The sequence below is a fragment of the Crinia signifera genome, chromosome 7 (assembly GCF_055691185.1).
Source record: "Crinia signifera chromosome 7, ASM5569118v1, whole genome shotgun sequence".
Classification (NCBI taxonomy): Eukaryota; Metazoa; Chordata; class Amphibia; order Anura; family Myobatrachidae; genus Crinia; species Crinia signifera.
Genome location: NC_139223.1, coordinates 70,525,589 through 70,540,285, shown reverse-complemented (window position 1 = coordinate 70,540,285; position 14,697 = coordinate 70,525,589). Strand labels below are relative to the sequence as shown.

General features: G+C 46.1%; 1 protein-coding gene across 2 annotated transcripts in view; it reads right to left on the bottom strand.

Annotated features, from left to right (window-relative positions):
• SNX29 (sorting nexin 29) overlaps positions 1 to 14,697 on the bottom strand; it is a 522,757-nt gene that overhangs the window by 466,981 nt on the left and 41,079 nt on the right. For both annotated transcript variants that reach the window (XM_083153313.1, XM_083153315.1), the window contains exons 9-10: positions 5,766 to 5,884; positions 1,055 to 1,148 (exon numbers count right to left, since the gene is read on the bottom strand). In XM_083153313.1, the coding sequence (XP_083009439.1) occupies positions 1,055 to 1,148; positions 5,766 to 5,884 (213 nt within the window). The remainder of the gene's footprint in view (positions 1 to 1,054; positions 1,149 to 5,765; positions 5,885 to 14,697) is intronic.

Sequence of the window (14,697 nt, the reverse complement as noted above, 5' to 3'; positions counted from 1 at the left end):
TACACAAAATGATTTGAAGTTCTCCTCTGCTCAAGAAGAATAAATATAGATGTAGCCAACATCAGCTTGGCTGTAGTACATACGCACAGGCAAACACATTGTGGGATACTGCATGCAGTGCCGGACCCGTTGATCACCCAGTGGTATAAATGGCGTGCATATGGACACACGCGACCCATTCACAGGTACACAAGTAGCTCCAGCTATGCCACGATGTAAAGCCGCCCATGGCTTCATCTGTATAACTAATTACCTATGTTTAACCCTTAACTTCTTTGGGGATATTTTCGCATTTCTGGACTGTTTTAAATTACAGCCTCACTGTAAATCATTTTGCAATACTCACTCAACATACAGTATAATGTTTTAAATGTAAGTTTCGTTGTTGAGTCCCACTCATGCTTATCACTGAACGACCTTAACGTCTTACACTGACTGATATATATCAAAGATAACTTAGTGGGGCACATCAATGTACAATAATGACATGTTGGCCATTCATAGAGTACTGCTATTTAGAGAAATACTTGGGAGTGATTTACGAACATGAAACAAAGATCCAATAACTATATAAATCAAAGAGCATAAAGCTCTGATTGACGTGAAATGATTCGGATTTATTTGTTTAAATGTTAAATATACTATTATATTATAGCGAATATTTGAAACTTGGTTTTTGGTGTGCTTACAGACCGTCAAGATATATTTCTTTCAAATATATTTTTGCAGGGAAATTGCACCTTTCTACATATCTGACAGCTGAATTTGCATCATATTTAGACCTAGAATTATTAAGCGCCATCATAAATCTCTGATCAGTTCTGTATAGATTAGGCTAAAGAAACCACACTTGCGATTCATTGTCATTGGCATTAGCAATTTGCCCCAGGTTAAAAAAAAAAAAAAACTATAACTGTGCGCCATAAAGAAGAGCCAACATAAGAATACGCACCACAAACTTATCTAACTTGAGAAACACTGTAAAAAAAATTATTTTTTTTAAAAAGGGCATGAAATAAAAAATGCGCGTACAGTACACTGCTGTGTTCTATACCTGAACTGGATGTCTGATCCTCTCTGAGCCAACGCTACAGCGAGGGCTGCACTCTCATTCTCATCGGAATACTGCAAATGATCTATAGTGGAATCTATGGTAAGAAAGGTATAAAAATCAATACAAATAAACTATAATCATTACGTTATTGTTATCACCGTTACAGGATAGGCGATCGACCACTCTTGGGTTAGACATCTAAATATAGTTGACGGGGTCTAGAGTGACAGTGATAGGAGTTAGATGCAAGCGGGAGATTGACGGAGACAAAGTCGACAGTCACCACATTGACAAGTTTTTCTGTTTTATTTAGTGCTGAATGTCACAGGGTCCCCGTGGACACTGTATATGAGCACAGTGGCTCGCTATGCTAACTCTATGTCCACTTGGATAGAAAAGTATGAACCAAGTTGGGCTGCACAAAAAAAAAACCCTGAAAAACTCGTGTCGACGTGGTGACTGACGATCTCTCGCTTGCGTCTAACTCCCATCACTGTCTAGACCACGTTGACTATCTTTTGGCGTCTAACTAGACGCCTTTGACCAAGGGCGACCATACACAGTTATCACAAAACTTAAATGCATTACATAGTCTGGACCAGAGATTTACATACAGGGTTAAGGGCTAACGAAGATACGCCTCAGTTAGAACAGCTCAATGGAGCTTTGATAGTTGTATTTAATGGTCATGGTTTCATCGAGATGATATTGTTGGATATTAGATCCAAGTCAGCAGCTTTTTATTAAATGCATTACTTTTTAAGATTTTCTCTGTTGTTTTCAGCTGTAGATTTACATAGATAAATTTACTTCTGTTGCATTAGAACAGGGGTGGCCGACCGGTCAGAGGTAAAGAGCCGAAAATTATCGGTAGTCAAGCTAAAGAGCCGACATCATGCGCGCGCCGAAGGCGCATGCGCCAAAAAAAGGGGCATAGTCTATTTTGACCCCTTGGGTGGGTGTGATACAAATATGCCTCCAATAGTGCAGTGCCATATATGCATATGCCCCCAATAGTGCCAGATACACATATGCCCCCCACGGTGCCAGGTATGCACCACACGGTGCCGGGTATGCCCCCACAGTGCCAAAAAGCTGCTATGCCCCCACAGTGCCACAAACTGCTATGCCCCCACAGAGCCACAAACTGCTATGCCCCCACAGTGCCACAAACTGCTATGCCGCCACAGTGCAAATTTCCCAGTAGCAGCACTCACCGTTGTTGCTGCTGCTGCCAGGTGGGGAGAGGACAGGCTGGTGTCCCCCTGAAGTCCTCCTGTCATGTCACAGATGGGAGGAGAGCACAGGTACACTGCGCGTCTCCTTCCCCCTCATTTCCCTGTGACTGGGCCGCCCACCAATCAAAGCTCGCTGGCCGGCTCCTGATTGGCTGCTGGCCCACGAGCTCTGCTTGGCGGATGGCCCAGTCACAAGGATGCACAGTAAGGGGTAGGAGAGATGCGCGATGCGCACTCTCCTCCCCTCAGAAAGAGAAGGGATTCAGGAAACCGGCAGCAGGGGGGACTGGGACAGACGGTAGGCGGCGGGCAGCAGTGGGAGCAGGAGCCGCACTTTACAAGGGGGAGAGCCACATGAGGCTCAAGAGCCACAGGTTGGCCACCACTGCATTAGAATATACATCTCTGTATTGGATCCAGATGTATTCTGTGAGAGGTTTTATTAACATAAATCTGTGTGGACATTTGCCGAACATGCGAGAAATTCATAAAACTGCATCATTTTGTATGACTACGATATTCAGCAATACATAATGATGGTTTCCTCTAACACCAAAGGTTAAGTGCGTTAAAGTTAAACATAAATCATTGTAGGGAGTGAGCATACATGCACTAGTAACCTTAATGTCTTGGTTAACCATATTATCGCTGACACTGACTGGGGTCCTTTTCACTCTTTCCTTCTGTCTCTCTTTCTCCTATACCTATACAGTATGTCTTGCTGTTATCAACTATATATAGGCAGACTAGGGGGGTGATTCTGGTTCGAAGTCACGCTGCTTAGCGAGCCAACTAACGCCGCCCGCGCGAATGTCTTCCCTCGATGTGGTCTGCGAATGCTGGTTTTGCATAAATATCCATTCACAGGTTTGAGTACAGGGCTAAAATCATTTGATGGTCACCGGACCTGTTCGCAATCTAAGTCAGTCTGGGCTGACTTATGGTGTGCACACAAGGTCGATGGCTGTGCTATTTGATCCTCATGCGATCGGAACGCATTGGGATCGAATCGAACGGCAAGCCAAAAGACATGCATGCAATTTTGACAATATAGTACAGATCTGTACTATAGTCAATGTAGCCCTCTCTATCTGGCTTCGATTTGTGCTTTGCGGGAACACGAATCGGGATCGCATGGGGATCACAAGGTGCATGCGATCTGCATGCCATCCCGATGGGATTTTGACTATATAGTCAAAAGCTCATGCCAAATATCACCGTGTGCACACACCATTAGACTTGTGATGTCCGGTGTGAGTACAGGATGAGCACCGGACATCCTGTGATGCCAGCCGCCTGCCCCCTGGAGGCAGCTGCCTGCCTGTGTTCACATGGGGGCCCAAGAAACGCTGTGCGCCACTATGCGAACGCTCCCTGCTTGCCTCGATAAACCCCCCACCCCCGTTTGAACGCCACGGCGTCCGCACAGCAGCCCTGCACATGCAAATATGCACATTTACAGAGGCTAAACATCAGTCCTAAGTGTTGTTGTCTGCTGTCAAAGTTTCTGTGAATGTCCCGTGGTACCATTCACCTAAACCATAATTTACTAGGCGCTGACTAAAAACAAAGTCTGAATATAGAAGCATAAGGTACAGTAGCACCGCTGCCAGGTGAGAACACACATACACACACGTACATAATCACTTTATTTACTAGATAACATTGAAATAACTTCTCTGTACAGAAGCGATGGCAGGTGCTGAAGGTTCCACTTGGCAGCACACTGCGCTAATTGTACAGGTTTCTCATATGTGTACTATGGATATAATATATCATGATTTGATAGCGTGATTTCCCCTTTTTAACAACAATTAATTGGAAAGTAAAGGTTACCCAATCAATCTGAATTAAAACCAACATGCAGGTAATAATTAAAAATGAACGTAAGCGATCAGATACGTGCATTGCAGTAGATGTATGTCTGCAATATATAGAGCAGCACTATTTATAGCAGGCTTACAAGGTCTGCGGCACTAAAGCTATAAAATCACCCACATATCGTAATTCACATACTACCTGGGCTGTCACAGGTCACAGATCACTTAGAATGATTTCATCGACAGTCACGCATAACGATATTAATGTAAACGGAGGATCTGATTCAGGGATGGATGCAGTTGCCTTAAGAAAATATCCTAAAGCAGTAGGCGGAGACTTGTGACTAGACAGCTCCTGTATGCAGCAACGGGATCACTGGCATGCACATCGGTCATTCGAGTAACCCTCAGATTACACAGGGTGGCTGGGCTGTTCACATTGGCCCTGGAAATCTTCATCCAAAAGTGTCCTGTGAATAGGGGCTCACTGTCACACTCTGCGGGCCCACTCACATGAGTCCAGGTATGACTGTGTCATGGCCACTGCACAGGTCAGTAGGGGGAGTGTGAATGCAGCAGTTTCCCACATATCACTAAGCAGATCATACACCAGTACACCAGTGTACTGTAGTAGTAAATGTGAGATTCATTCTGTATATATTATTATTTTCTATCCAAATGTTTGTTACCTGTGTGCTCTTGTGTCACCTTAGTAAGTGAGATCCCAATGGGCCAACATTATGCAGAGGTTTGGGCATTTATGGTTCGGGTTTATACTGTATTCAAACCTCTTTTTCTGTTGTATTAATGATGGAAAAGGGGGCAGTGTGCCATAAGAGAGGCTGCGCACCTTTTGTGGTGTGAGCAGTAGTATGCCCTTTGCAGTGATCAGCACCCTGACCTGGTACTTGGGTCATTTCTATGGCAGCCAGTGCCTGTGATCTAGTGTGTGCATGTGCCGCACTTTGCATATGTGAAAACACATGCCTATGGTGCTACAAACACACAATTTACTATTGAAATCAGGGCAATTCGGTGCACCATTGCTGATGCACAAACAATGTTGCATGGCCCACTTAAGTTGGAGCTTCGACAAGTGCAAATACTCTAGTACGGACTTTGGTATAATCTGTATAACTGCTCAGCACTAACTGAGAGGATAACCAGCTCTTTTCAGGCACGTCACCTAGCCAGGTCAAACCTGTCCTAAGATTATCTGGAAGACCTTTAGAAATTCTTTTGGACTCTCTATAGAGTAGACCAGGCTCATGTATGGAGCCACCACCCCACATAAGTGGGCAGTCTGCCCCTGTCCTGCTGTTGATGTTTTGTCTAGGGTACCGAGAAACCTTACACCGGCCCTGCATACAAGTGTCCGTGAGCTGGTTTTTCCAAAGCCTTTTAGCATGACCTGGGTCACCCGCAGTCTACAAGGGGCGTATTCGCAGGGAACTGGACCCAGTTTATTTTTCAGAGACCCTTTTCCACCAGGCTGCATCCCGGGAAAACCCGGCAATAACACAGATAATTGCAGCAGTGGATAAGGGGTATAACTGAACCACGTTACCAATTAGAACAACAACTGTTTAGCCCACATTGTTATTCTCATGAATATCTGCAATACTTGGAATGCTGTCCTACTGCATTAATTACCTAAGTGTGAATAGGTGCCTGCAGCATTGACCGGAAACAAGACCTCAGCTTCATTGTTTAGCACCTGTAATGATGTCCAGCAGCGAACCTGGGGTTTTTCCGAGCCTCCTACAGGGGTCCTGCAATTATTAGAAAAACAGACATTACTGCAGGGCACAGATTACCTATGGCTTTATCTTTCAAGAACGGGACTCATCAACAGACAAATAAGACATAGTTTAACATGCCAATCAGGTTTGCAAAATATAACCAGGGCTCAGGGGAGAAACCTAGAAGGAGTGGGGCCAAGTATGTGTGTGTCCACTACATTGAGAATACCAGGGTTCTCTTTACATGCTGGCTCGCCTGCTAAGAGGGGCTTATTCACGCCATCATAGGGCGAGTCTGTCCATCCTCAGCAGTTGGGCCTATACACTGGTCCTTCGTACCCCCCTCGCTGTGCCCAGGAATTGAACTGTTAAATGAGAATGCAGATGTGATCAGTTCAAGGGTTTATTTTTCAATAACTCCTGCTATTTGTTTTACTTAGAGTAGAAAATCTGCAGCACTAACATTTGTCCTGTATTCCTGAGTAAATGCATGGGGGCCTAACAACATTACAGAGGTGACTGTTTTGCCAGCCCCTTTCCAATTTTCATTACTACAGAGTTTTCTCTGAATAGTACAGTAGTCCAATTTACTTTGGTCAGAATGGCCATACTCTGGATTATTATTATAGATCAGGGTTGCCGACCCTCCCGGAATTACCGGGAGTCTCCCGAAAATCGGGTCCCCCTCCCGGCCCCCCGGAAGGGTGGGCAACCCTCCCGGAATCAGGGGGACTCCCACTGAGCCAACCGATCGCAGAATTTAAATGCCGCAATCCTTGGGTCTCAGAGGAGGGGGCGGGGCTAAAATGACACACTCGTGTCTTTTAGCCCCGCCCCCTCCAAGGAGATCAGTGATTGCATATATTTCCTTAAGGGGGCGGGGCTTAATGATGGCACAGTCAAGCCCCGCCCCCTCCCGAACGGGTAATGAAAGTCTCCTCTCTGGGCTTCTCCCGGAGAGGAGAATTTGAAAGTCGGCAACCCTGTTATAGATATACAGTAGTCATAAAATGTGGCAGATTTGACCTCCAACAAGCACACGTTGTACATTGGAATGCACCAGAACTAATCATGAGGAGAAAGCCAAAATATAACGTTTTAATGTAAGATTCAATATAAAAGTCTAACAATGCTCCACCCCTCTATTGAAGGAATTGCAAGTGTTGCATGTGCCAGCAGCCACTATATGGCGCCCGAAGCTCTGCTCTGTTCGGCTGCACACAGACACCGACGCGGACATTATTGTTGTGTTGTGCCATAATTTTCACAAGCTGGGGACCAGTTACATAATAATACCCCAATTTAATAGTGTACAATAAGGCTGCAGTCACTTGCCAAGCTTTTCCACTGTGAATCATTTTGTTCTTTTTCACTTGTGTCTTCAGGTAAGTATTCCCTGTTGAATCTGCTTAAATTAACTTTTTTTTTTTTTTTTTTACATTTGCAAATGGTGCCAAGGAATGTAGTTCTAAGCCAATGTGCAGCTGGAAGGACCAAAATGTTTCCCTTGTGGGGAAATTAGGTTTAACAAAAGCAATAAAAATATATGTTAGCTCCGGTTTGTCTGTAGCTTGGGTCTGACATCCTCTGTATATAAAGTATTAAACTAATTTCAGTGTGCAGCCCCTCAGTGACCCTTGACGACTGTCCTTATGACACTTCCCTCCCTCACACAGTTTCTGCACTGGAACAGATAACTGAACGTCCAGCATCAGCAGCCAATATTGTGTAATGATGGGTCAGAAAGAGAAACATATAGATCAATATAGACACAGACTTTCAACCTCAATCATCACTTACACAGATTATAAACAACAACAACAGAGAATGAATGAATGAATGAAACTTCCACACGCTTCACCTGAATACAGAAAAGGTAATATAAACATGGTCAATTCAATCCTTTATATTGTGTTATTTTAGGACCAAGTAAGAATAAACTAGTGACTCTGACTGAATAAAAAAGGGGATTTTGATTACCTACCGGTAAATCCTTTTCTCGTAGTCCGTAGGGTATACTGGGATTCAGGTAGACAATGGGGTATAGATGGGTCCAAAGGAGCCGGTGCACTTTAATAAAAATTAACATCCTGTGTGCTGGCTCCTCCCCTCTATGCCCCCTCCCACAGCCCAGTTTAGAAAACTGTGCCCGAAGGAGACGGTCATACTATGAGAGGAGGAAATAACTTTAAATTCAACTACCAACAGCATAACACTGACGAAACCAGTCAGTCAAAACACGCCAAACAGTAGAACGAAGCACAGAGGTGGGAGCCCAGTATACCCTACGGACTACGAGAAAAGGATTTACCGGTAGGTAATCAAAATCCCCTTTTCCTCTAATGTCCTAGGGTATACTGGGATTCAGGTAGACAATGGGGACGTCCCAAAGCTCCCACAACGGGCGGGAGAGTGCTGAGGTCCCTGTAAAACCGAATTTCCAAACTGTAGATCCTCTGATGCCAGAGTATCAAAACTGTAAAACTTTACAAAGGTATTGTTTCCCGACCAGGTGGCTGCCCTACACAACTGTAGTAATGACGTTCCTCGAGCAGCCGCCCACGAGGCACTCACCGACCTGGTAGAGTGAGCAGATATGGAGGCCGGAGCAGGAATTGAGGCCTGTGAATAAGCCATCTGAATAGTTAATCTGATCCATCTGGCGATGGATTGCTTTGTCGCTGGACATCCAATCTTTCTTGCATCATATAGAATAAAAAGAGCATCAGACTTTCTTGTACGAGCTGTTCGAGAAACATAAGTCCTCAAGGCTCTGACCACATCCAGAGATTTAGGGGTGGAAGAACCAGTAGTAACCGATGGAACCACAATGGGCTGGTTAATATGAAAAGCCGAGACCACCTTTGGGAGGAACCTCGGCCCTGTACGCAGCTCAGCTCTGTCTGCATGAAAAATTAGATATGGGCTTCTGCAAGATAGTTCGCTCAACTCGGAGACTCTTCTACCAGATGCTAACGCCAATAACAGAACCGTTTTCCAGGTAAGAAACTTTATTTCTGCTGTCTTCATAGGCTCGAACCAGGATGATTGTAGAAACTCCAAAACCAGGTTTAGATCCCAAGGCGCCACCGGACTTTTGAAGGGTGGCTGGATGTGTAGAACACCTTTAATGAAGGTCTGCACCTCTGGGAGAGTCGCCAACTGTCTTTGAAAAAATATAGACAGTGCAGAGATCTGGACCTTAATAGATCCTAGCCTAAGGCCCAGATCAACACCAGCTTGTAGAAATCTCAGGAATCTTCCCAATTTGAATTCAGTAGGAGAGAATCTATGGCTTTCACACCAAGAGACATAACGCTTCCAGATTCTGTAATAATGCTTTGAAGTGACCATCTTCCTAGCCTGGAGCATAGTTGGAATAACGGCACTTGGGATGCCTTTTCTTGCTAGGATTTCCCTTTCAATCTCCACGCCATTAAATTTAGCCGACGTAAGTCGTGATAAATGAACAGCCCTTGCTGAAGAAGATCTGGTCGATGTGGCAGAGGCCAAGGTTCTTCCAGTGACAGGGATAGAAGGTCCGCAAACCAAGTCCTGCGTGGCCAATATGGAGCGATGAAAATCACCAGGACCCTTTCCCGCTTTATCCGCTTGAGAATTCTCGGGATCAATGGGATGGGGGGGAACAGGTAAATGAAGCTGAAGGGCCATGGCGCCGTCAGTGCGTCCACCGACACTGCCAGAGGGTCCCGCGTTCGTGAGCAGTATTTCGGAAGTTTCTTGTTCGTTTGGGACGCCATCATATCGACCTGAGGGCACCCCCATCTGTCCACCAGCATCTGAAATATCTGAGGGTGTAGACTCCACTCCCCTGGGTGTAGAGTGTGTCTGCTGAGATAATCCGCTAGTAAGTTCTGTACTCCCGGAATGAAGATGGCCGATATGGCCTCTGCGTGGCTTTCCGCCCACCTTAGAATCTTTGCAGCTTCTCTCATGGCAGACCTGCTTTTTGTGCCCCCTTAGCGATTTATATATGCCACTGCAGTGACATTGTCCGATTGGACCTGTACTGGCCTTCCTCTTAACAGATCGGAGGCCTGTAGTAAGGCTTGATGTATCGCTCTTAGTTCCAAAATGTTTATGGGGAGAGAGGCTTCCTGTTCTGACCAAAGACCCTGAAAGTGAACTCCTTGAGTTACGGCTCCCCATCCCCTCAGGCTAGCGTCTGTTGTTAGGAGCACCCATGGGTGAATTCCGAACTTCCTTCCCTCTAGAAGGTTGGATGACTTCAGCCACCACAGAAGGGAGACTCTCGTTTCCGATGACAGTGTGACCAAGGAGTGCATGTGGAGGTGAGAACCCGTCCACTTGTTTAGGAGGTCCAGTTGGAAGGTCCTCGCATGGAAGCGTCCGTAGGGGATCGCTTTGTATGCTGCTACCATCTTCCTGAGTAGTTGTATGCAGGAGTGGACAGATATTCTGCGCGGTTTCAGAACCAAACGCACCATCCTCTGGATGGCCAAAACCTTCTCCATTGGCAGGAAGACTTTCTGAGCCACCGTATCTAGTATCATCCCTAGGAAAAGAATTCTTTGAGATGGTACCAGCTGCGACTTTTTCAGATTTAGGATCCATCCGTGGGTTGACAGGATCCTGAAGGTGGTACTGACACTCTCCTCCAGTAACTCTCTGGTGGGGGCCTTTATTAAAATGTCGTCCAGGTATGGCACAATATTCACTCCGGCCCGGCGGAGCAGAAGCATCATCTCCGCCATGACCTTCGTGAATATCCGAGGGGCTGTAGACAGGCCAAACGGCAAGGCACTGAACTGGTAGTGGTTGTTTAGAATCGTGAAGCGAAGATAGGCTTGATGCGGCGGCCATATCGGGATGTGAAGGTAGGCATCCTTTATGTCTAGCGACACCAAGAACTCCTTTTCCTCCAATCCCGAAATGACCACTCTCAAGGACTCCATCTTGAACTTGAAGGTCTTGAGATGCAAGTTCAGAAACCGAAGATTTAGTATAGGGCGTACCGAACCGTCTGGTTTGGGTACGACGAACATGTTGGAGTAGTATCCTCTCCCCCTGAGATGGGTAGGTACCGGGATTACCACTGCCTGATCTATTAGTTTCCGAACCGCCTCCAGAAGGTTCCTTTGAGATTCTTGTGAAGCTGGTAAAGCTGACTTGAAGAATTTTTGAGGCGGGGTAGAGGCGAACTCTATCCTGTATCCCTGAGTCACTACTTCTAGCACCCAGGGATCCAGGGCAGACGCCCGCCAAACCGGGCTGAAATGTAGTAGACGGGCTCCCACTGGAATGTCCCCCTCCTGAAGAAGGAACAGTCATGCTGAGGGCTTTTCCTGAGGGGTGGTGTGAGCCTGATCGGGCAGGACTGCTGACTGAGTTCTGTGGGACTTACCTCTTGTGCCTCTGACTGCATTTGAGGCTCCACGGCCTCTGGACCTGAACCTCGCGGTCCGAAAGGACTGCAAAGAGGGGCATGTATAATTTCTCCGCGGTGGTGGAGGGGCAGACGGCAGGTAAGTGGACTTCCCAGCAGTTGCCTGTGAGATCCACTTATTTAGTTCTTCACCGAATAGTGCCTCCCCAGTGAAAGGTAAGGCCTCTACACCCCTCTTAGACTCTGGGTCGGCCGCCCACTGTCGCAACCATAAAACTCTGCGGGCGGACACAGACATAGTGTTTGTCTGAGCTGCCACCACGCCAATCTCCTTTAACGCTTCACATAAGAAATCCGCAGATTCCTGGATATGTCTCAGAAGGGTGAGCATATCCACTTGAGGGTTGTCCTCCTGTAAATCAGACTGAATTGCCTCAGCCCATTTGCTAATAGCCTTGGTTATCCAACAACCTGCAATAACTGGTCTCTGAGTAGCCCCAGATGCCACATAAATCGCCTTTAAAGTAGTTTTCAGCTTTCTATCTGCCGGATCTTTTAAGGAGACTGCCCCAGGTACTGGGAGAACTATCTTTTTAGAGAGCCTGGATACAGATGTATCCACTGCCGGTGGGGTCTCCCACACCTTTCTATCCTCAGGAGGGAAAGGGAAAATAGATAGGAACCTTTTTGGCACCTGAAATCTCTTTTCTGGGTGAGCCCAGGACTGTTGAAATTTCCTATTAAGCTCTGTAGAGACAGGAAAAGTGGCAGAGGATTTTTCTCTTGTAGAGAAAAACATTAGTTCTGTCTGTTCCTCTTCCTTATCAGGAAGATTTAGGACCTCTCTAATAGCAAAGATAAGAGCATCCACCCCTTGAGAGTGAGATTCCTCAACCACCTCAGGGATATCTACCTCATCCTCATCTTGTTCCTCATCTTCAGTGTCTGTGCCAAGCAGAGCAGGCAAAGAGCGCTTTTGAGGAAGTAGCTTAGGGGGTCTCTGAGCAGCAGGTGTAGCTCTAAGATCAGCCACAGACTTCTGTAAATCATGTCTCTCCTGTCTAGCAACAGCTAATTCCGAAGAAATAGAAGACATCATTCCTTTAATGGATTCCAACCAAGCAGGCTCCTGGCTGCTAGTCCCCTGCGCAGGTGCCATACAATTCTCACACACAAGTGCCCCCTCCACCAGGGGGGTGAATTTAGCATGGCATGACTGACATACAGACTTCTTCCCTGCCATGCTGTCAGTATAGGACTAACACAATGTTATCTACCCACAGAGCAAACTCTCTCTTCCCCAGGTCGTGAGGAGGGACAGAGAGGGAGAACCAGCACACAAGCCCTTAGCTGGGCGTTAAGTAGGCACCCGGGCTAACAACAATAGCAGTATAGTCCTATAGAGGACTAAAAGGGGGGCACTAACAAGCGCCCACGGACCCCCACAACCCCACTGTGTTACCAGTCTGTTGTACGGTCCTGCTGCATCGTCGCGGTGCCCTCAGCAAGCTGTAATGGCGCCGGCTGCTGCTGCTGTTCGCGCTCTCCGGGAGGCTCCGCCTCCAATATGGCGCGGCTGTGTGTAAAGTACGCGCCGCCGCGGCTAAAGAATCCCAGAGGGAGACTTACTATAGCCGCTCTACACTGATGGGGCGGCAGGCTGATGGTGTGCTCGTCAGTCCTTTATGACTGCGGTAACATCACCGTCCGGGACCAAACCCCGGCAGCAGGACACGGACCATTAACCCTGTAAGAGGTTGGTGCCGTGATCCCTCCATCAGGACAGCAGTAAGCTCAGCTTGCTGCAAAATGAAAATTAATAAAAAAGAAAAAAGAAAAAATATCGCAAATAACTCTGGAGCTCCAGAGTGTGCTACCGGCCCGTAGGGCACTTTTTTCTAAACTGGGCTGTGGGAGGGGGCATAGAGGGGAGGAGCCAGCACACAGGATGTTAATTTTTATTAAAGTGCACCGGCTCCTTTGGACCCATCTATACCCCAATGTCTACCTGAATCCCAGTATACCCTAGGACGTTAGAGAAATTCTTATATTCTGCAAAGAACCATCTTGAGAGGTTCCGAATGCCATCGGCCATTGCAGGTAAGGTGGCTAGAGGGAGTATGGTGGCATACTGTACGGCTTAGCTCAGAGGCAGAACAACCATTGGTGCAGCAGGTGCATTGTACCTAGGCCCCTGAGGACAAAATGCACTTGGGCCAACTGCCCACAAGTTCTGCCACTGGCTTGGCTAACAACAGTTTTAAACAAAACACATAACTAAAATTGGTAAATACAATAAAAGGAACTTTTGGTTGGATTAACTCACAGAAATTAAAAATACACAATGCAAATAAGTAATAATAAAATGTGCTGAATTGAGCACATACACTGGATCAGATAAAAGTCTTGGCCTATTTTTTCATAGCAGGTAACCAGCATACCATGTAAATCAGCATAGTGATGAAGGTTAAAGCATTTGCAGCATACAGGTCACAGCATAATACAAGCACGTTTGGAAGCTCCATTGGTCCCTACCATCATAGCCCACACCCTGGCCTATCACTTGGGCAGCCAATCCACCATCAAGAGCATTTTCCTTCTGCCCTGGAAACCCTTGTATCAATAGTGCACAGTTGCTGCTGATTACACAACCTTGTTGCTGCTACTGCTCCAAAACCTGGTCTGGATCCTCCACATTACTGGCAGATATGCTGTTTATGCCACAAAAGAAAGATTAGACGTGAAGTACAGTATGCCTTGGTGAATGCTGATAATTAGAAATTAATGTATTTAAGATAATACTTTAAAAGGGGACTTATAAAGTCTGCACATGGAACGTTGTTAAAACTGGATTGCCACCCAGCCACTGCCTCCCTCTCCACCATAACGGGAGACTGCTTCAGCCACTTCTAATGGGTTCATCTGTATCTCTCTCAGCCATGGTCATAATAGCTGTTGCATGCAGCTCCCACGGGTCCAAGAATAAGGGAAATGTTGTATGTCTATAATTTAGCAACTCTTTGCATTATTCTAATCCTAATCAGAGCCAGAGCGTTTCTCCTATCTGTGCAAAACCTTTTCAACTGACTAGACACATCTGTATGTTTGTAAAGCTCAGTTAGCACAATGCATCTGTTTTCTTTCTCTTCCCCTTTTCTTCACTCAAAGTTTTGCAAGCAAACTCTCTAAGACGTGATAATAAGATCATACAACAGCTTGGGCATGTGAATGGCCAGGGATATATGACCTCACTAGAGGAAGGGCATGACATCATTCAATGGGACTGGAAGACTAGCGAAACCAAAAACACGAGCAATATCAGGTAGAAGGGTAATGGAACCAAACTCCATAAATTAGCGCAACACTAAAGAAAACAAAAAAATTATATTTAAGACAATACATTATTGTTTTTCGTTCGTCCACCAACCTCCTTTTAGTCTGTTAACTCTTATAAGTAGGGCCCTCCTTCCTCACG